The sequence below is a fragment of the Mobula hypostoma genome, chromosome 6 (assembly GCF_963921235.1).
Source record: "Mobula hypostoma chromosome 6, sMobHyp1.1, whole genome shotgun sequence".
NCBI classification, from domain to species: Eukaryota; Metazoa; Chordata; class Chondrichthyes; order Myliobatiformes; family Myliobatidae; genus Mobula; species Mobula hypostoma.
In genome coordinates this window covers 164,667,241-164,690,777 of record NC_086102.1, presented here as the reverse complement: position 1 = coordinate 164,690,777, position 23,537 = coordinate 164,667,241, and the positions used below count along the sequence as shown (strand labels likewise).

Sequence of the window (23,537 nt, the reverse complement as noted above, 5' to 3'; positions counted from 1 at the left end):
TCTGTCTAAGTCCTTCTGCAGCCTTCTTGCTTCCTCAACACTACCTGCCCCTCTATCAATCTTCCCTTAAGGAAACCATGCTGACTTTGTCCTATCTTGTCCTGTGTCACCAAGTACTCCATAACCTCATCCTTAGCAACCAACTCCAACATCTCACCAACCACTGAGGTCAGGCTAACTGGTCTACAATTTCCTTTCTGCTGCTTTCCTCCTTTGAGAGTGGAGTGACCTTTACAATTTTCCAGTCTTCTGGAACCAGTCCAGAATCTGTTGATTCTTGAAAGATCATGACTAATACCTCCATGATCTCTTCAGCCACCTCTTTCAGAATTCTGGGGTGTACACCATCTGGTCTAGGTGACCCATCTACCTTCGTACCTTTCAGTTTCCCAAGAACCTTCTCTCTAGTTATGGTGATTTCACACACTTCATGCCCCCTGACACCTGGAATTTCTACTATACTGTTAATGTCTTCCACAGTGAAAACTGATGCAAAATACTTATTCAGTTCATCTGACATTTCCATGTCCCCCATTACTACCTCTCCAGGATCGTTTTCCAGAGGTCTGATATCCATTCTCGCCTCCCTTTTACACTTTATATATCTGAAGAAACTTTTTGTGTCCTCTTTAATATTATTGGCTGGCTTGCTTTTGCATTCCATCTTTACCTTTTTAGTGACTTTTTCCAAGTTGCCACCTGTTGACTTTTAGAGGCTTCCCAAACCTCTAACTTCCCACTAATATTTGCTCTATTATATGCCTTCCCTTAGCCTTTTATGTTGACTTTAACTTCTGTTAGCCATGGTTGTGTCATCTTTCCTTTAGAATTTCTTCCTCTTTGGGATGTATACATCCTGTGCCTTCCAAATTGGGCGGAGTTTAGGAGTGATGATGGCGCCTAACAGCGACTCCTTTGCTTGCATCTTCGGAAACAGCTCTATTTCTAACTTTAATATCTTTACTTTTTCCTTTCAGGGTTCTTTTGAAGACCCTGACCTGGAGTTACACCCATTCTCAGGGTTCCATGACTGGCCGCTATTCGACGTGCTAAGGGTTTGGCCTGAGAATCTCTATTTTGTTTGGAAGCCTTAAGATCTCGATACTCTGGAGATGGGCAGATCGATGGTCGGTGTCATGGCAGGAGACCCGTGTGTCATCAGGGAGGCCGGAAAATCTTTTGCTGTGGGCCCGAAGACCCGAGGTCTTTGCGATCTTCAGACACAGAGCTCGAAAAAAGTGACAAAATGGACTTTTAACATCGTAAACCAGCAGGTTGCTGCTATGTCTCCCGCTCGCTGTGAAAATGGGGGACATCTCCCTCTTCCTTGCAAGGGACAGACAGAACCTGAGGGTTGTCGACTTTCGGATGAAGTGAGAAGTTTTGGGGTAACTCTGGTCTGTGTCTTTGCTATTGCTTAGCACATGCTTGGGCTCGGTGATTGTACCAATGCGCATTTATTTTTGCTGGTGGGGGGAGGGGGATCATTGCTCACTGCCGCTTAACGTGCGGGAGGGAGGAGCTGAGGGGGACTTGGGGTTCTCACGTTTAACTGTCATTCATTCTTTGGGGCACTTCTCTGTTTTCGTGAATGTTTTGCAAAGAGAAAGCATTTCAGGATGTATATTGCATACATTTCTCTGACACTAAACTTGAAATTTTGAAATTCCAGCCATTCTTTCTCTGCCGTCATCCCTGCCAGTGTTCTTTTCCAATCAATCTGTCCAACTCCTCTATCATGCCTCTGTAATTCCCTTTACTCCACTTAATACTGATACATCTAACTTCAGCTTTTCCTTCTCAAATTTCAGGGTGAAATAGATCATATTATAAGACCATAAAACATAGGAGCAAAGTTAGGCCATTTGGCCCATCGAGCCTCCTCCATCATTTCATTATAGCTGATCCATTTTTCCTCTTAGTCCCAATCTTCTGCCGTCTTCCTTTATCCCTTCATGCCCTGACCAATAAAGAATCTATCAACCTCTGCCTTATGATCACTTTCCACTAAGGGTTCTTTCACCTTAAGCTCTCTGATCAATTCTGGTTCATTTCACATCACCCAATCCAGAATAGCTGATCCCCTAGTGGCTAAATCATGAACTGCTCTAAAAAGCCATCTCATATGCATTCTAGAAATGATCCCTCTTGGAATCCAGTAGCAACCTGATTTTCCTAATCTACCTACATATTGAAATCCCCCATGACTCTTGTAACATTGCCCTTTTGGCATGTATTTTCTATCTCCCATTCTAATTTGCCTTCCTGACTTACAATTGTTTGGGGGTCTGTATCCAACTCCCATCTGGCCTTTTTACCCTTGCAGTTCCTTCGCTCTATCTACAATGATTCAACACCTTCTGACTCTATGACACCAGTTTCTAAAGATTTAATTTCATTTTTTACCAACAGAGCAACACCTCCCCCTCTGCCTTGCTGTCTGTCCTTTCGATACAATGTGTAAGGTCCCAGCTATAATCTTTCTTTAGGCATGATTCAGTGATACCTGTGACATCATACATGCCAATCCGCAACTGTGCTACAAGCTTATCTACCTTATTCTGTATACTGTGTGGATTTAAATATAACACCTTTAGTTCTGTACTCACCTTTTCAATTTGTCCACCTTTTATGTTGCAACTCATCTTATTGATTGCAATTTTGCCCTATCAACAGCCTCTTCTTACTACACAATGCCTGTTTGTAAACCAGCTACCTTATCTTCAAGTCCTGACAAAGGGTCTCGGCCTGAAACGTCGACTGCACCTCTTCCTCGAGATGCTGCCTGGCCTGCTGCGTTCACCAGCAACTTTTATGTGTGTTACCTTATCTTCATCAGCTTTTCTTACAATACTTCTGGCATTGAATTATACGCAGCTCACGACACTAATTGCACCATGCTCAACCTTTTGATTCCCAACTTTATCTGAGGTCTTACCATCATCTGCCTCCACAACCTCTCCACTAACTGTCCTGGTACTCTGGTTCCCATCCCCCTGCAATTCTAGTTTAAACTCCACCATGCAGCATTAATAAACCCTCCCACTAGGATATTAGTCCCCATCCAGTTTAGGTGCAAACCATCCCTTCTGTACTGGTCCTACTTTCCCTGGAAGAGAGCCCAATGATCCAAAATTCTTCTGCCCTCCCTCCTACACCAACATTTTAGCTATATAATTGTACAATCTTCCTAGTTCTGGCCTCACTAGCATATGGCAACCTTTTGATTCCCAACTTTATCTGAGGTCTTACCATCATCTGCCTCCACAACCTCTCCACTAACTGTCCTGGTACTCTGGTTCCCATCCCCCTGCAATTCTAGTTTAAACTCCACCATGCAGCATTAATAAACCCTCCCACTAGGATATTAGTCCCCATCCAGTTTAGGTGCAAACCATCCCTTCTGTACTGGTCCTACTTTCCCTGGAAGAGAGCCCAATGATCCAAAATTCTTCTGCCCTCCCTCCTACACCAACATTTTAGCTATATAATTGTACAATCTTCCTAGTTCTGGCCTCACTAGCATATGGCATGGATAGCAATCCTGAGATCCAAACCCTGGAGGTCCTGCTCCTTAACTTAGCACCTAATTTTCTGAACTACCTATGCAGAAACTCATTGCTCGTCCTACCCACATCATTAGTACCTACATGGACCAAAACTTCTGGCTGCTCTCCCTCTCACTTCAGAATGCTGAGGACTAGATCCGAGTTATCCCAGATCCTGGTGCCCAGGAGGCAACAAACCATCTGGGAATCTCATTCTCGCCCACAGAACCTCCTGTCCATTTCCTATAACTAACGAATCCTCTATCACCACAGTGTGCCTCTTCTCCCCCACTTCACTTCTGAGTCACAGAGCCAGACTCCTGACCATTGACTTCCCTTTGTTAGGTCCACCACCCACCCCCCCCAACAGTATCCAAGGTGATGAACCTGTTTTTGACAAGGATGAACACAGGGGTACTTTGCACTGGCTCCTTAACCCCTTTCCTCTTCCTGACTGTCATTCAGTTTCCTGTGTCTTGCACCTTGGGTGTAACTACCTCTCTATATGTCCTATCTATCACCCCTTTAGCCTTCCAAATGATCCAGAATTCATCCAGTTCCAGCTCTCACTCTTTAAACGTGGATCGTCAGAAGCTGCAGCTGGATGCACTTCTTGCAGTTTTAGTCATCAGGGACACTGGAGATCTCCCTGCTTTCCCATATCCTGCAAGAGGAACATTCCACTATCCTACCTGGCATCTCTACTGTCCCAACTGAGCAGATATAAATAAGGGAAGGGAAAAAAACTTAACTGTGAGCTCTTCTTTCTTTTGTTTTCTCTGACAGAAGCCTCTCATTGCTGAAGCCACAAGATCACCACTCAGACGATGGCCATTGTGCTTATTCTTGCCTTCCTTTAATTTGCTCTTCTTAATCAATCACAAATGTGGATTGGTCACTAGTCAATGCTCTACTACGCCGCCACGACTTGCTTGCTGCTGCCTTTTCTACTTAGGCAGTTGACCTGATTGAAATCCCCTCCTCTCAATCTTCCGATGACCGGATTGGTCGCTGGTTAATGCTAAACGCTTTATGTTACTTCTGATCCACACTCTCTGTGGTTTCCCACAGAGGAAGTCAAGGATCCAGTTGCAGAGGAAGAGACAGAGGCCCAGGTTTCAGAGCTTGTTGATTAGTACTGAGGGTATGATGGCATTAAATTCTGAGAGCTGCAATCAATATTGCTATTGCCCGAGTGATCCAAGGCCAAGTGGAGTGCCAGTGAGACTGCATCTGCTATAAACCTATTGTGGCAATAGACAAATTACAATACGACAGGTCCTTGCTTAGGCAGGAGTTGATTATAGCTACGACCAATCTCTTAAAGCACTTCATCACAGTAGACGTGAGGGCAACTGGGTGATAGTCACTGAGGTAGCTCACAGTACTCTTCTTATAATTGTTGTCCTTTTGAAGCAGGTAGAAACCTCTGACTACAGCAGTGAGGAACTGAAGATGTCCTTGAATATTCCTGCCAACTAGTTGGCAAAGGTTTTCAGTACCCCATCCGATACAGCATCAAGGCGTGATGCCTTTCTAGGGTTCACCCTCATGAAATATGTTCTCTATGTTGGCCTCTGAGTTAGAGCTTATAGGGTCACCAAATGGTGCAGGGATTTGCACAGGTGGAGCTTTATTCTCCCTTTCAAAGTGTGCATAAAAGGTGTTAAGCTCATCTTAGAGTGAAGTATCACAACCATTCATGATGTTAGGGCTCACCTTGTAGGAAGTAATGGCCTGCAAATCCTGCCAGAACTGACGTGCACTCTGACTCAGTCTCTAACATCATTTGGAATTGTTTATTCACTCTTAAACAAAAGCCTCCCGTAGGTCATACCTGAACTTCTTGTACAGCTCTGGATCACTGGTCTTAAATGCCACAGATCTAACCCTCAGCAGATTATGAATCTCCTAGTTTGGGTATGTCAAATATATTTTCGAAGGCACATACTCATCCACACAGGTCTTGATGAAGTTGGTGACAACTGTGGCGTATTCGTTCAGATTTGAAGATGAATTCCTGAATATTGTCTAGCCCACCGACTCAAAGCAGTCCAGTCAGCGATCCTCCACCTCCCCTGACCATACCTTTATGGTCCTCACCAATTATTTTGTGGTCTTAAGTCTCTACCTAGATGGCAGGAGTAGAAGTAATGCCAGGCGATCAGATTTTCCAAAGTGCGGATGTTGGATGGCACATTAAGCGTTCTTGATGGTTGTATAGCGGTGGTCGAGCATGTTGGCTCCTCTGGTTCCACAGGTAATATGTTGGTGGTAGTTTTCAGAGATTTCTTCAAGCTGCCTGGTTGAAATCCCCTGCAATGATATGGAAGGCATCAGGGTGTGCTGTTTTGTGTCTGCTGATCATGATGCTCAGCTCCTCCAGAACTTGCTTGACAACAGCTCGAGGTAGAATGTACACCGCTACTAGGATGCTGGTGGAAAACTCCCTTGGCAGATAAAATGGTTGACAATTGACTGTAAGATGTTCCAGGTCAGGTGAGCAGAATTGAGACAGAACTGTCATGTCTATACACCAGAGTGAGTTAATCATAAAGCACACTCCCCCTCCTCTATCTTTAAAAGACTCAACTCAGTCAGGGCATTGAGTTTAGAATTAGGGACATTGTTACAGCTATATAAATTATTGCTGAGGCTGCATTTGGAGCATTGTGTACACGTTTTGGTGTTCCTGTGGTTGGAAAGACATTGTCAAGCTGGAGTAAGTGCAGATGAGGACCAGAGCATGGGCCAGTTTGGTTGAAGGGCCTGCTGTATTATTCTAGTCTCTTATGATCTTTAGGTACGTAGCTGGGAGCCAATGTATATCAGTGAAAATATAACATTCAGCTTTTGGACCGTATTATGAGATAAAAGTTCACAGTAAATTTATTACCAAAGTACATATACAATCCTGAGATTAATTTTCTTGTGGGCATACTCATTAAATCCAACGAAAGACAGCTCTGACACGGTGGACAACCAGTGTGCAAAAGACAACAAATTGTGCAAATACAAAAATAAAGAAAAAATGGAATAATAACAATGATATCTCTGAAATGATAACACCGAGGAATTTAAAGTTGCTGACCCTCTCCACCTCTGATCTCCCAATGTGGATTGGCTCATGAACCCCGGATTCCTTCCCCTGAAGTCAAAAATCAGCTGGTTGGTCTTGTTGACACTGAGTAAGAGGATGTTGTGGCATCAATCAGCTAGATACGTTAGCGTAAGTTTGGATGTAATGCAGTTTAAGGGGCAAACAGGAGGCTGCACAGATGAGTTGGAACAAATAATCAAATGTGGAATGATAAAGGCATGAAAGATGCTTTCATCAACAAATTCACAAAATGTTATGAAAAATATTGATCGTTCTGATAAAGACATGAAGACAGAAGCCTATACAGGCTGGAGCATACCACAGGTTATGAAAATCTATTCCAATTACCCACTCATTTTTATCGATATACCCACTCATTTGCACTTTACCACCAACTCTCCTGATTGACTGAATACTTCCAGCATTGCTTTTATAGCAAGTGTTTTGAACCTTTGAATTTCTAATAACCTATTTTCTTTAAGACTGTTGAAAAGTGCTCAAAAGGCAAGCTCAAAAAATCTAACATTTTATAATTGTACACAATTAATGCAATCAGTTTTAAAAAGGAAAAAGCAACCTAAAATACTTTAATCAGCGATATAAAAATGTTTCCTTGCTGTCAAATTACTTTACTAAACTGGTAAATTGATTTATTATTGTCACATGTACCGAAGCACAATGAAAAACTTGTCCTTCATGCCATCCATACAGGTAATTTCCTATCATCAGTGCACTTAGATAGCACAAGGGAAACCAATCACAAAATGTAGAATAAAGTTGTTACAGTAGCTATAGCGAGGTGGATTATGAGGTCAAGACTATATTCTTATCATAATAGGGGACTATTCAATAGTCTTACAGCATAGGGATAGATGCTATCCTTGAGCCTTATAATGCACGCTTTCAGGCTTTTGTATCTTTTGCCCAATGGGGGGGAGGGGAAAGAGATAAGGTCAGAAACTAAGAGCCCACCCACAGTTGATACATTCTTAGACTGAGTGAGGTGCATTTATGGTGTAATAAATTAACAGATTATCAAGCACTCTGTATCAATAAATTAAGTAGGAAAACTTATGAATCAATAAATTAATGAAATTGTCATCAATAAATTAGTGAAACTGCAGGCAGCACACATAACCGTGTCAATATTAACTGAAAATGATCTTGATCTTTTCAAAATGCAAGAATGTTCTCAAAAGAAACTTAAATTAGATTGAAACAGTCACCTTTTATCAAAAAAATTATAAACAGCTGGACCTTCTTGGAGTAACAGGATGAGAGAATTAAATCACCTCAAGATAGTGAGGGGAGGAAACTCTATAGAATGAGAAGGCCTGAGGCATTGCATTCTGGAGTCCTGTACCAGATAACCTGACCGACTTTCATGGATGTGCAAGATTTTTTAAAGATGTTTAAGCAACTCTTGCCGCCTATCTTTTCCAAGTATTGCCAATACCATTCAAAGTGAACAGGATTGCATAAGACCTCATGGTAACAGCCCTAATTCAGGCACTGGTACCTGTTTGTGCATGTCATCATCCAAGCAAGGGATCACAGAAATATCTGCATCAGTTACTGGATAATAGGACTTAGCACTGCCTAATCCTCCCTTAATCTATATCAGCCAGGATACAAAACAAAAGTAGCAAGAAAATCAATGTTAAAAACGCAAAGAGCAGCTGGACCCTTTACTTAATGCTCCTCCATTGGGCTCAATGATGAGCGCAGCAACCAAGTGAACAGACAAATACACTGGTATCAGACCTTCAATAAAATTGTGACATAGAACCATAGAACCATAGAAACTACAGCACAGAAACAGGCCTTTTGGCCCTTCTTGGCTGTGCCGAACCATTTTCTGCCTAGTCCCACTGACCTGCACACAGACCATATCCCTCCATACACCTCCCATTCATGCATCTGTCCAGTTTATTCTTAAATGTTAAAAAAGAACCCGCATTTACCACCTCGTCTGGCAGCTCATTCCATACTCCCACCACTCTCTGTGTGAAGAAGCCCCCCTTAATGTTCCCTTTAAACTTTTCCCCCCTCACCCTTAACCCATGTCCTCTGGTTTTTTTCTCCCCTTGCCTCAGTGGAAAAAGCCTGCTTGCATTCACTCTATCTATACCCATCATAATTTTATATACCTCTACCAAATCTCCCCTCATTCTTCTACGCTCCAGGGAATAAAGTCCTAACCTATTCAACCTTTCTCTGTAACTGAGTTTCTCAAGTCCCGGCAACATCCTTGTAAACCTTCTCTGCACTCTTTCAACCTTACTTATATCCTTCCTGTAATTTGGTGACCAAAACTGAACACAATACTCCAGATTCGGCCTCGCCAATGCCTTATACAACCTCATCATAACATTCCAGCTCTTATACTCAATACTTCGATTAATAAAGGCCAATGTACCAAAAGCTCTCTTTACGACCCTATCTACCTGTGACGACACTTTTAGGGAATTTTGTATCTGTATTCCCAGATCCCTCTGTTCCACTGCACTCCTCAGTGCCTTACCATTAACCCTGTATGTTCTACGTTGGTTTGTCCTTCCAACGTGCAATACCTCACACTTGTCAGTATTAAACTCCATTTGCCATTTTTCCGCCCATTTTTCCAGATGGTCCAAGTCCCTCTGCAGGCTCTGAAAACCTTCCTCACTGTCTACTACACCTCCAATCTTTGTATCATCAGCAAACTTGCTGATCCAATTTACCACATTATCATCCAGATCATTGATATAGATGACAAATAACAATGGACCCAGCACTGATCCCTGTGGCACACCAGTAGTCACAGGCCTCCACTCAGAGAAGCAATTCTCTACCACCACTCTCTGGCTTCTTCCATCGAGCCAATGTCTAATCCAATTTACCACCTCTCCATGTATACCTAGCGACTGAATTTTCCTAACTAACCTCCCATGCGGGACCTTGTCAAAGGCCTTACTGAAGTCCATGTAGACAATATCCACTGCCTTCTATTCATCCATTTTCCTGGTAACCTCCTCGAAAAACTCCCAATAGATTGGTCAAACATGACCTACCACGCACAAAGCCATGTTGACTCTCCCTAATAAGTCCCCGTCTATCCAAATGCTTGTAGATTCTGTCTCTTAGTACTCCCTCCAATAACTTACCTACTACTGACATTAAACTCACCGGCCTATAATTTCCCGGATTACTTTTCGATCCTTTTTTAAACAACGGAACAACATGAGCCACTCTCCAATCCTCCAGCACTTCACCCGTAGACAGCGACATTTTAAATATTTCTGCCAGGGCCCCCGCAATTTCAACACTAGTCTCCTTCAAGGTCCGAGGGAACACCCTGTCAGGTCCCGGGGATTTATCCACTTTAATTTTCCTCAAGACAGCAAGCACCTCCTCCTTTTCAATCTGTACAGTTTCCATGGTCTTACTACTGGATTCCCTCAATTCCATAATTGCCCTTATTAGATGCTTACAGTTTTAAGAGAAAATACATCTCTTTTTAGTGATGTTATATATACATTAGCTAATGTTTTGAAATCCTTAAAAATGTTATCACAACTAATTGGAAATGTTGTTCCATTACATACCTATAATCTGTGAAATTAAAAAGCATTTATTTGTTCAGTATCTAAAGTTAGAAAGTTCCAAACCTAGTAATAATTATTCACTGTTTTCTATGCATGTCAACTCAGTGATATTTTCTCAGATTTGAGCTCTGCAACAGTGCACAGCGGTAAATCATTCCACGCGAGAAGCACAGACTGAGTCACCCATTCTGTAGTTAAAGGATGAGAGCTGTGGAAGAATCTGACCCAGACTATTCAGCTTCCTAGGCTGTAAAATCTGGATCTTAAACTCAAACAGTTCAATTTAAAAAACTGAAAGAATTTTTTTTAGACTTAAGCTTAACCAAATTCTGCGAAAAAAATATTTGTATTGTATCTTTGAGGTTTACACAAGTCCCTAATAATATGATGTGTTTGTTTTTAATACACTTTACATTTTAAACAGCATAAACTGGATGCCTGACAGAACTTTGAAATATTAAAACCTCCTCCACACAATTTGCAACTCTTGACATTTAAGTGATTTTTTTTGTTCCCCTTATTTGCAGAGTAAATTTAGCATTTCACTGATTATACAGAGCACTCTCATAAATACTGAATATTCTAACATGCTTTCTCTTCATCAAAAGCTTTGGTGCCCATAACTAATCTGCTTCCTCATCCTCAAAACAATCCTTCATTGGTTTCCTAAAGCCAACCCTCCAAATTAGAAACCCACATTATTACCTGAAAGTACAACATGTCCTGTCCTTTCTTAACCATCCAACTTTAAAAAAAAATAAATGCACCACTCTCAGACTTTGCTTCCTGTAATAATCTCTTCACTTTCTATTTCTTCAAGAGCAGAGACTTGAGCAATTTTCGAGCAACTTTCGAGCAACATCTGGACAATCTCCTGAAATCCTTCAATACACTACTTCATCTTTCCTAGTGCCGCTTTAAAACCAATTATTATCCAATCAACTGTCCCATCGCCTTTATTGCCATCCATTAGCATTAGATTTTTCCAATCTGAAGAATTTTGGTTAATAAATTAACATTGTGATGCAACTACAAATTACTGATGCATACTTTTCTATTTTGTAAAGTGCATTTATGTCATTGAGCAGTTCTATAAGTATTAAATTTCCTGTAAGTTAATACTGTTTACAGAAAATGTGAATTAGCAAGGAATTTCAAAACTAAACTTCCATTGGCTACTTATAAGAATTGCGGGGGGGGGGGAGTAACCTCAACTGATTTTAAATTTCAGTATTTTTGTCTGTGGTAACTTATTTTTTATTCTTTCTATTTCTCTTCTAATATTTATATCTGTGCACTTGCAATGCTACTGTGACACTAATTTCCTTTGGGATCAATGAAGTATCTATATCTAATCCTGAAAATTTAGTAATTTCACAACATTTGAAATATTAAAATGCATTTCAGAAGAATAAGTCTGCAAAATTCAGTCTGTAACACATAGCTTGGGTACAGTAGATACCAAATTGATCTCAGAGAGACACAGTGAAGAATTTATAATGATTTGCAATAGGCAAAGAGCAGTTGGAGAAATGACATTTTTCTTGCATTGCACAATTTGTTTGGAAAAAGGTACAATTTTAGCAAATGGGGCAGGGGCCTTACAATGTTTCAGGTACAAATGGCGGAATTTGTTGTCTATGATATTTGTTTTGGTCTACTGTTCTTAAATTTAAAGCTGCTGAGATGAGAGCTCAATTGAGAAATCGCCGTAGTGGATGAGGTATATGCTTTTAATAAGTACTAGGGTATCAAAAAGTGGATATTTAGTAGCTGAAGAGTTATTGCCCAAAATGCAAAATGAGTTTTGAAAATGCAGATTTAAGCAGACAATCAAAGGACCAGCAACAGTGAAAGATATAAAATCTATACTATCCTTCAGAAAGAACTCCCCTCAATAAATCGAAGTTATAAAGATGCATTTCTAATTAAATTAAATTTTACTTACTTGTGTCCATTTCAAATACAAGTTTGCGATTTTATTTGTTCAGCTTCAAACACTAAATCCAACAATGCATGCACTTCCTATTTCTTACATTTTCCCTTACTTGGCACAGAACCTGATGCAATTAATGCAATGTACATTGAAATAATACTTCCATATGAGGACTACACGACAAAGAAGTGCTCCACAGTAGAAATACACAAATTGCTGAGTCATTACCCATATTGCTATATTTCAACGTAGTTGTTCAGTCCTTTAAAGCATGATTAAATTATTCACCCTACATTACAAAGTAAGTCAATCATGTCTAAAAATCACAGAATAGTAAAGATAAAGTCTGGAGAAAAAGTAGTAATGCAAACTTGATCCTTACCCTTTCCTCTGGTGTGTCATCCTCTTTGGCAGATTGGGGTTCTGCTTCAACATCTCCGAGGTCCGGAAGACATTTTGTGCTTGTCGGCTCACGGTTTAAAGTTGTATAGCCAATGTGCTCATATATTGGATTAATTGTCATTTTGGCTATATATTCTGCTGCTTTTGTCTCGATGTACAATGTAATCAAACCGTCTGTTACCAGGTCATGAATCGACTCAAAACGTTTCTCTCCCACAAAGTGTTTCCCATCATAATAAAGACGAAAATTTCGGGTCTGAGTCCCAAAGCTGTTACAGTTTAAAACAAAATTTAGAACACAATAAGCTAGCAGAATTTCACTCTGTCATAAATATTAAACTACCAAAGCATTTACTTCGCACTGTTCTGTAGCAAACTTATACAATTTGACTATACAGTTCAGGATGGCATATTATTCAGAGCGAACATAAAGAAATTGGTGATGTTTACCAGTTCACCAATGTACCTATTCACCTGATTGCAAATCATATCTATTCTTGAAGACATGAAGAATATAAATTTGTAATTGAATGTGATATGAATTTTCTTTTCATCTTAGTATGTCATTATAAACTATATATGACCCTTTGATAACCTTCCAAGATATTACCGTTTGTATTTTCACCACTGATTTTAAAAAATTCTAATATAAACTATTAATGCAATGAATTAATTTACAATATCAATTTATGCTGAATTTTAGAAGATGACATTTTCAAATTAACAATACTATGAAATGAAGTGTGAGCAAATGGAAGCTTGGGAACTTGCAACTATGCAGAGGAGCACATTAGATGAATAGAAATAAGATGCAGCTCAACTGGTGGAAAAAAATGAATTGTTACAAGCCAGTCCTACATGTCTCTGCATGTACTTGTAATAAACAATATTAATACAACTTAGGAGTAGCTCAAGCTCTTCACTGTTTACAGTCTAACATTGAAACAAAAGTATTAAAAAAAATAAAAACCTTAGAGAGCAATTAAATGGCTCTGACACATACAGACATTGTGATCAGAATTATATTAACAGTTGACTGCTTTAAATTTTAACAAACAGATATTTGTTGAAAAGGAAACTACTGTGAATTCTGGAAATATAAAATAATAAAATGTTGAAAAAATTCAGCAGGTCAGGCAGCATTAATGGAGAGATAGAGTGAAAGTTTCAAGGCCATGATGATTATTTGGAACATTTAATTTTTACCCTCCACGAATGCATTATTAGGAATATCTTGGTGACAACTTGGAAATATAATGCCTTAGAAATTCAAATCACACAGCACTGCTTCTTCAGTGTTATAAATATGAAAATGTTTTCCAGATGGAATATGACTACAGAGAAAATGCTGAATATATTCAGCAGATCACACAGATTCTGAGAACAGAATTTAAAAAAAAAAGGAGTTTAGTGTTTCAGGTCTACGGTCCTTCATCTGAACCAGAAGAATCAAAGATCTGAAATATCAACTCTGTTTCTGCTTCCTGGAAGCAGGTTCAGATAGGTCTGATTTATTAACTTACTTGCTCTTCTTTATGTCCCCAAGCTCCCAACCCAACAGCCCTGACTCCCATGGATCACAAATCTTACCTGATCCTCTTCAATTATTTGTTAACTAATTATATTAGGTTCCAATACACAAAACCAGAAGCCCAATCATACAATCAATCCACCTGTAATTCTACCCCTTGACACACTGCTCTTACTTTTTCCCTTCCTAAATGATTCACCGTTTATTCAGTGAACAGGAGACCCTTGATTCAACACTTGGTGACACCTGAATCTTCCCCCACACCCAATCCTGATCTGTGACATTTATATTTAGACCCAGCCTCCCTCCCCAATGGCTCTGTTCTGTTTCCCTTTCATGCAATATCTGCTCAAGTCTTTCCCTTCCACAAAACATTCTCTAGTGCCCATGCCTTCAGACAACAGCTAACCATCAAGCAAACTTGAAAGTAGTAACAGCCATGATGTCCCAGCGGCCAACCATTTTAATCCCATTCCCACACTGACATGCCTTTCTATGGCTTCCTCTACTGCCCAGTTGAAGCTAAACGTAGATTAGAGGTACATCATCACATATTCTGCCCTGGTAGTCTCCAACCCAATGGCATGAACATTGATTTTTCTAACTTCTGGTAACCCCACCCTTTTCCTCTTATCCCATTAGACTAATCACACCTTCTCTTTCCTTTCTCTCACCCTCTTGATGCCCATCAACCCTTCATTCCTCACACTGGAACCCCTCATCTCCCCATCTCTTTATTCCATGGTCAACTGTCCTCTCCTATTAGATTCTACCTTCTTCAGCCCTTTATCACTTCCATCTATTACTTCACAGCTTTCTACATCATTTCCACTCTCCTCTCTCATCTGCCTATTATTCCCCCCTCACTAAAATTCACCTATCACCTGCCAGCTCTTATTCCAACTTTTTCCCCACTTTTTTTTTTAATATACTGCCCATCCCCCTTCTTTCTTTCCAGCCCTGATGAAAGGTCTTGATCCAAAACGTGACTGTCTATTTCCCTTCATAGTTGCTGCCTGGCCCACTGAGTTCCTCTGGCACTTAGTATGTTGATCTAACTTTCCAGCACTGGGCCATGACCAAAATACTGTTGGCACACCATAATGAAATTTCAGCCTCTGTGTTCCTTTTCCAGTCGAAGTATGTTTGTTCAAAAAAGGAAAAACATGGAACAACAGAGAATACTAACCTATAAAAATATAGAGGGAGATTTGTTCACACTGCAAAAAGAAAAACAAAAGCTTATATGAATAGTAAATTGTATAAGTATTTGTGGACCTGTTGCAACATTAAAATCCTAAAACATGGAAAAAATTTAGTGTTACAGACATCAAAAGTTTGTTTCTTTAATTAAGTTTGTCTGTGTAAAATAGTTCCTTCTTATTTGAGATTCAAACGAAGCTTCAGATTTTAAGAATTTAACCACACTCTAAAATTACTTATGTACTCAACAAATTCATATTACATACTTGTTCCTTATATTTGTTCAATATAATGTACAATAACTTAAAGTACCTCCAAATAGTCTCCAAGTTTAATAAATAACCAAAATATTTTCTCTTAGTGCAAGCCCTTAGAGATTAGACACCAGAATGATGCACACTATCTTCCATCAACCAACACAAAAACTCAACCAAAATCATTGGAATTGGATTTACAATTGAAACCTGAAATATCTGCAGGCACAATAATAGCACACTTTAATTCTTGGAAATTAATATACTGTACTTCAGTAAGAAAATACAACTAAAGACAGAAATTGTTTTGTTAGTTTATTTTTCCGTATAGTGAAATGAGATAAACATTTATAAAAGGCTGTGCTTTGATTTACTGTTACTTTTTCGTGCATATTAAAATGAAAATTAATAAGTTTGTTTTTATGACCTCACATATAGCACTTCATCTGACATTTACTGCCAGTTAACACATTTCTTACATTCTTATCCATGCATAACACTTTTAATTAGACAAGCATTATTAGTAATTAATGATTTAGCTATGACTTAAGGCACTTTCTATAAGTTAAAAATTGCTTAAAATTGATGTGTTTTGACAACTAAGCCCCTAAAGGGCTTTTGGGCACCTGGTATTATCTATGTTAACAGTTGTGTTTTAACAGACATTTAAAGGAGAGAAATAGAGAGGAAAATCCAGAGCTTAAATGCTAAGGCAGTTAAAAGCACAGTTCAATCAAAGAACTAAGGAAAGATGGGCATGGATTTGGGCGGTGATACCTTCTTCACTGGATAAGAGAGACAGATTGGAAACAGTGGTTAAATGCCACAATTAAGTATTTTCGGTTTAAAAAGAAGTGGGTGATAATGACAGTTCTCAAAGTGGGAATAGCAGTATCACAGCAGGAAAATTGTGAACAATATCAGCTAACATTTAGCTCAGGAAGCAACTGGGAGATTAAGAACTTGGTTGAAATAGGTTCAAGTGAATAGGAACTGGATTTTATTGACAAGATCAGCTAAAACAGGTAAGAAAAGGAGGTGGAAGAGAATCTCATCAAAGAGTGGAGTGCAGGATTACGATAACAAGCAACATATGGGAAGTCTGGCTTGGTAGGAAGGGAAAGAATAGAAGGAAAAAAATTACCTGACTAGAGAGCATTAATCTTTGTGACCAAAAAACATTGATGAACTTGTTACACATTATTACAGAAGGCATTGTAAGGTGGTTTAAGAATAGTTTGTGATGGAAAAGAAAAAAACTGGCATGATCTATACATTTCCAGAAAACCTTTGAATAATAAATACATTATAGCAACAGTGAATAAGATCTTATAAGTTTACTGTGGTCCAACCAAATCTGGGACTTGAGTGGCTAAATCATTTTTCTGCCAACAAGGTTTCAAGTTGTTCAAAGGTATACCATTACCTCCATTTCATTCCACTGTATCAAACTCTTGAATGGACCTTTTGTATGATAAAATGGACCCTTGGCCTCAATTTCTTTGATTAAGATGGTGCTGAGCCATGGTCTCCTTCAGGATCATGGCTCAGACTTAGTAGTTCTTTTAACTTCTTTGAGATGGCTTTGGGGACAGAGAGAAGAGCTGAAGGTCAGGTTAGGGTTTAGTAACAGTTACTATATGTGGGGAAGATAGAGGTCAAGCCTCTAAATCTGTGCCAAAGTCCAGCGATACAGATTGGTGAAGAAGGTCCTCCAGCATTTTGTGTGTGTTGCTTTGGAATTCAAGCATCTGCAGAATTTCTCATGTTTATGAAGGACACCTACTGTCCAGGCCTCCACTCAATGCTTGAACACCAGTGACAAAAAAACATCTGCAGTCCAGGTCTCTGCTCCATGCTTGAAGGCCAATGACCAGTAGTCTATGCAAACAGGAGGCAAGAAGGCTTTTCAGTCGGCATATTTGAAGTTCGAGCCTGGAGTTCAAGGTTGCATCATAGGCTAGTCTGCCAGTTGATGAAGATAGAAGCCCAATAGTTGGTCAGTGGCCCAAAAGTCAAAGCCTGATGGCCGTAGCCTGTCCTGGAGTTGGAGGATCATGTGTGTGGAAAGGTGGAGGGGAAGGTGGGAGAGAGGAAAGGGGCTTGTTTTGCTGCTGTTGTTGTTGTATTGTGTAGTTCCTCTGAGAATTGTGGGCAGGCTTGCTATGTTGGTGCCAGAATGTGTGGAAACAAACATTGGCTCCCAGCACATGCCCAGGTTGAGTTGGTTGTTAAACAAAACCAACAGATTTCACTGTATATTTTGATGTAAATGTGATCAATAAAGCTGAATCTGAATGGTCTCAGCCTGAAACGTCAACTATACTCTTCTCCATAGATGCTGGCTGGCCTGCTGTTCCTCCAGCAATTTGTGTACTACTTGGATTTCCAGCACCTGCAGATTTTCTCTTGTTTGTGACTGAATCTGAACCTACCTTGTTATGATCTTGCACTTTATCTGCCCTGCACTTTTTTGGCAGCCTATTCTCGTTATTCTGCATTGTTATTGTTTCACCTTATTCTAATTCAATGCATGTTTAATTGCACTTGCCTCCCAGGGTCCAGGGTCTGGGATGTCTCGGATCAGGTCCTCAGCGTTCTAAAGTGGGAGGGGGAACAGACAGACAATGTGGTACAAAAAGTCAAAGAGCACTACAGCACAGAACCAAACTCTTCAGCCTATCTAGATTGTGGTGAACCATTAATCTATTTAGTCCCATTGACCTGCACCCAGACCATAGCCCTCTTATCCCTTTATTCAAATTTCTTTTAAATGTTGAAATTGATCCTGCATCCACCACTTACACTGGCAGTTTGTTCAACACTTTCACCACCCTCTGATTGACTAAGTTCCCCCTCAAACATTTACTTTTCTCCCTTAACCCATGACCTCTGGTTGTAGGCTCACCCAACCTCTATGGAAAAAGCCTGCTTGCATATATCCAATCTATACAGCTGATAATTTTGTATGCCTCTATAAAATCTCCCCTCAATCTTGTACGCTTTAGGTAATAAAGTCCTAATACATTCAACCTTTCTCTATAACTCAGATCTTCAAGTCCCAGCAACATCCTTGTAAAATTTCTCCGTACTCTTTCAATCACATTTACATCTTTCTTGCAGGATTTACATCTTGTTCAAATCAAGTCTCACAAACGTTTTATACAATTTCAACATAACTTCCCAACTCCTGTACTCAATATATTGATTTATGAGGGCTAATGTACTAAAAGTTTTCTTTACAACCCTAGGCACCTGTGATGCCACTTTCAAGGAATCATGGATCTGTATTTTCAGATCCCTCTGTTCTCCCACACTCCTCAGTGTCCTACCACTCACCGTGCAAAACATACCCTGTTGGTCCTCTCAAAGCACAACACCTCACATGTCTCTATTAAACTCCATCTGCCATGTTTCAACTCATTTTTCCTGCTGGTCCAGATCCCGCTGCAAGCTTTGATAGTTTTCCTCAAAATACATTGAACCCTCAATTTTGGTATCAACTGCAAATTTGCTGATCTAGTTTACCACAGATCGCGGATATAAATTACAAACAATAACAGACACAGCACCAATCCCTGCAGCACACTATTGGTCACAGGCCTCCAGACAAAGATGCAACCATCTGCAACCACTATCTGGCTTCAACTTCTGTGAAGCCAACGTTTAACCCAATTTACTAACTTATCTTGAATGCCAAGTGACTGAACCTTCTTGACCAACCTCCCATGCAGAACCACATCAAAGGCCTTGTTAAAGTCTATGTACACAACATCCACCGCCTTGCCTTCATCAACTTCCCTGATAACTTTCTCAAAAAACTCCAAGACTGGTTAGACATAACCTACCAAACACAAAGCCATGCTGACTATCCCTCATCGGTCCATTTTGATCCAAATACTTGTATATCCAGTCCCTTAGAATACCTTTCAATAACTTTCCCACTACTGATTTCAGGCTCACTGCCTTCTAATTTCCGAGCTTATTCCTACAGCCTCTTAAACAACAAAACTGCATGTTAACCTTCAATCCTCCAGCACCAGCTGTGGCTAAGGATGATTTAAGTATCTCTTCTAGAACCTCTGCAATTTCTGCACTAGCCTCCCATAGGTTTCGAGGGAACAGATAGTCAGGCCCTGGGAATTTATCCACTCTAACTTGTCTCAAGACAGCAAACACCCCCAGCTCTGTAATTTGTATGGGGTCCACAACCTTGCTGCTACATTGCTTCATCTCCCCAGCAAATACAGATGCAATAAAATCCATATAAGTTCTCCCCTATCTCATTTGGCTCCATGCATAGATGACCACTCTGATCTTCCAGAGGACAAATTTAGTCTGTTGCTATCCTTTTGCTCTTAATTTATCTGTAGAAAACCTTAGGGTAATTCTCCTTGCCTGCTAAAGCAACCTCAGGTCTTCTTTCTTCCTGATTTCTTTCTTGTGTTCTCTTGCATTTGTTATGCTCCATAAGTACCTTATTTGTTTCTGCCTCCCTATACCTGCTATCATCATCATCAGGTGCCATGCCCAGTTTGAGCTTTGACTGCCATGGCCCACACACTCCTGCTTTGGGTCACATGGATCAATTCATTAGTATTCATTTCCAGTTCTCTGGCTGCTGTCTCTATCATCATTTGTCTTTGTCTTCCTCTTGCTTTCTTCCTCCAATCGTTCCCATAATTACCGTGCATTCTAACTGCTCTTTCCTAATCACATGTCCAATGAAGTCATGTTGCCTTTTCATGATCTCATACATTATTTCTCTTTTTGTATTTGCTCTGTTCATGACATCCTCATTAGGTATTCGTTTCGTCCATGATATTCTTTGCATACTCCTCAAAAACCACATCTCTGCTGCTTCAGTTTGTTTCCTCGTGTTACTCGATATTGTCCAACATTCTGAGCCATATAACATAACTGGATAAATGTAACATTTCAGTGCTCTGAGGCGGGTTGTCATGCCTAGTTTTGTATTGGTCATTATACTCTTCATTCTCGTAAAGATGTCTTTTGCCATCCCTATTCTTCTTTTGATGTCCATGTCACACCTGTCATCTGATGTCACACAGCTTCCTAAGTAGCAAAAGTTCTGTACTTGTTTTATGTCTTCCCCGTTTATTCTCAGCCTGCAGATAGGATTCTCCTTCTTTTTGGATATCACCATACATTCTGTCTTTTTGCAAATGATAGATAGACCCATTTTTGCACTTTCTTCAACAATTAGATCAATTAAGTTTTGTAGTTCTTCCTCCGTACTTGCAATTAACACAGTGTCATCCGCATATCTAAAATTATTGATGTTTTCACCGCCAACTTTGATACCCGAGATGTCTTTTTATATGTAATATTTAATATGTAATATTGTTTCACTGTACACATTAAACAAATCAGGGGAGAAAACACACCCTTGTCTAACGCATCTCTTGATTTTTGTAAACTGACTCACTTCTCCATCTATTCTTACAGCGGCAGTTTGTTCCCAGTACAGATTTCTGATTAGGCGGAGGTCTTTCGAATCTAGATCTAGAGTTTCCTGCAATATTTCGAATAACTTATTGTGTTTCACTTTATCAAATGCTTTTGTGTAGTCGACAAAACAAACAAATCTTTTTGCATTTGAATAGCTCGTTCTGATAGTATCCTTAACATCAATATCGCATTTCTTATACCTTTGTCTTTCACAAAACCAGATTGTTCTTTACCTATTTCAGCTTGTATCTTACTTTTAGCTCTTGTCATCAAAATTCTTAGAAGTATCTTACCTGCTACACCTGCTATACACCCCTTTTTTCTTAACCAGGGCCTTAATATTTCTCGAAAACCAAGGATAACTCTAAACCAGTTATCCTTGCCTTTTATTCTGACAGGAACAAACAAACTCGATATTCTCAAAATTTCACTTTTGAAAGCCTCCTACTTATCAAGTACACCTTTGCCAGAAAACAACCCATCCCAATCCACACTTGGCAGATCCTTTCTGATGTCATCAAAATTGGCCTTTCTCCAATTTAGAATCTCAACCCGAGGAGTAGACCTTTCCTTTTCAACAATTACCTTGAAGCTAATGTCGTTATGATCAATGGATGCAAAAATGGTTCCCCTATACAAACTTCTGTCATCTGCCCTGTCTCATTACCTAAAAGGAGATCTAGTATCACATTCTCTCCAGTTGGGACTGCTGCGTACTGATAAAGGGAACTTTCCTGAACATACATTCCCCATCTAAACCTTTTACAGTATGTGGAAATCACCCACTACCACAGTCTTATGTTTCTTGCAACAGTCACCCACTACCACAATCTTATGTTTCTTGCAACAGTCTGCGATCTCTCTACAAATTTGCTCCCCTAAATCCCACGGACTGTTGGGAGGCCTATAATATAATCTCATTAATGTGGTCATACCTTTCTTATTCCTCAGTTCTACCCATAAAACCTCACTAGACCAACTCTCCAGTCTGTCTTGACTGAGCACTGCTGTGACAATTTCCCTGACTAGTAATACCACCCCTCTCCCTTTAATCCCTCTAGCTCTATCACGTGTAAAACAATGGAACCCCGGAACACTAAACTGACAGTTCTGTCCCTCACACAATTAAGTCACACTATCGTTAATCCCATTAATTCCATGTGCTGATATATGCGCTAAACTCATTGACCATTCCCACAATACTGCTTACATTGAAATATACGCAGCTCAGAATATTAGTTCTAGCATGCTCAACCTTTTGATTCCTGACCTTGTATGCATGCTTAACAACATCTTTCTCCACAAGGCAGAGTTTAGGAGTGTTGATGACGCCAAATGGCAACTCCTTTGCTTGCATCTTCGGAAACAGCTCTATTTCTATCTTTAATATCTTTATTTTTCCCTTTCAGGGTTCTTTTGAAGACCTTGACCTGGAGTTACACGCAGGCTTCGGTTCTTTGCGGGAATGGGGCCCGTGCTCGGGGGTTCCACGACTGGCTGCTATTCAACGTACCAAGGGTTTGGCCTGAGAATGTCAATCGTGTTCAGAAGCCTAAGATCTCGGGGCTCTGGAGACGGGTGGATCGAGGGTTGGTGTCATGGCAGGAGACTTGTGTGTCATCGGGGAGGCCGGAAAATCTTTTGCTGTGGGCCTGAAGACCCAAGGCCTTTGCGATCTTCAGACACAGAGCTCGAAAAAAGCGATGATACGGACTTCTAACATCGTAAACCAGCGGGTTGTTGTTATAAACAACAGGAATTCTGCAGATGCTGGAAATTCAAGCAACATACATCAAAGTTGCTGGTGAACGCAGCAGGCCAAGGAGAGAGAGAACCTGTGGGTTGTCGAATTTTGTATGAAATGCGAAGCCTTTGGGGTAACTTTGGTCTGTGTCTTTGCTATTGCTTAGCACACGCTTGGGTTCGGTAATGGTACCGATGCATGTTTTTTTGCTGGTGGAGGGAGGGGGGAATTGTTGCTCGCTGCCGCATATGCGTGGGAGGGGGAGCTGGGGGGGCGGTCTTAGGGGTTCTCATGTTTAACTGTCGTTCATTCCTTGGGGCACTTCACTGCTCTTGTGGATGTGTTGCGAGGAAAAAGCTTTATAGAAGTCTCAACATTACATCCTTGCTTCTATTTATAGTCCTTTTGAAATGAATGCTAACACTGCATTTGTCTTCCTCACCAGACTCAACCTGCAAATTAACCTTTAGGGAATCCTGTACAAGGATTCCCAAGTCCCTTTGCCTCTCCATTTTTTGTATTTTCTCTCCATTTAGAAAATAGTCAACCCTTACATTTCTTCCAACAAAATGCATGACCAAACACTTCTGACACTATTCAATCTGCCATTTCTTTGCCCTTTGTCCCAATCTGTCTGTCCTTCTGTAGCCTCTCTACATCCTCAAAACTACCTGCCCTGTCATCTATCTTTATATTGTCTGCAAACTTTGCAACAAAGTCATTGATTCCATCATCCAAGAATTGGTTTTAACACAGGCCC

At 40.1% G+C, this 23,537-nt stretch overlaps 1 protein-coding gene across 3 annotated transcripts in view; it reads right to left on the bottom strand.

The window, feature by feature from the left end:
• chn1 (chimerin 1) overlaps positions 1 to 23,537 on the bottom strand; it is a 120,705-nt gene that overhangs the window by 49,487 nt on the left and 47,681 nt on the right. For 2 of the 3 annotated variants that reach the window (XM_063052134.1, XM_063052135.1), the window contains exon 7: positions 12,554 to 12,842. In XM_063052134.1, the coding sequence (XP_062908204.1) occupies positions 12,554 to 12,842 (289 nt within the window). Of the gene's footprint in view, positions 1 to 12,553; positions 12,843 to 18,112; positions 18,124 to 23,537 lie in introns of those variants that run through there. The other variant, XM_063052136.1, reaches the window with a different exon arrangement.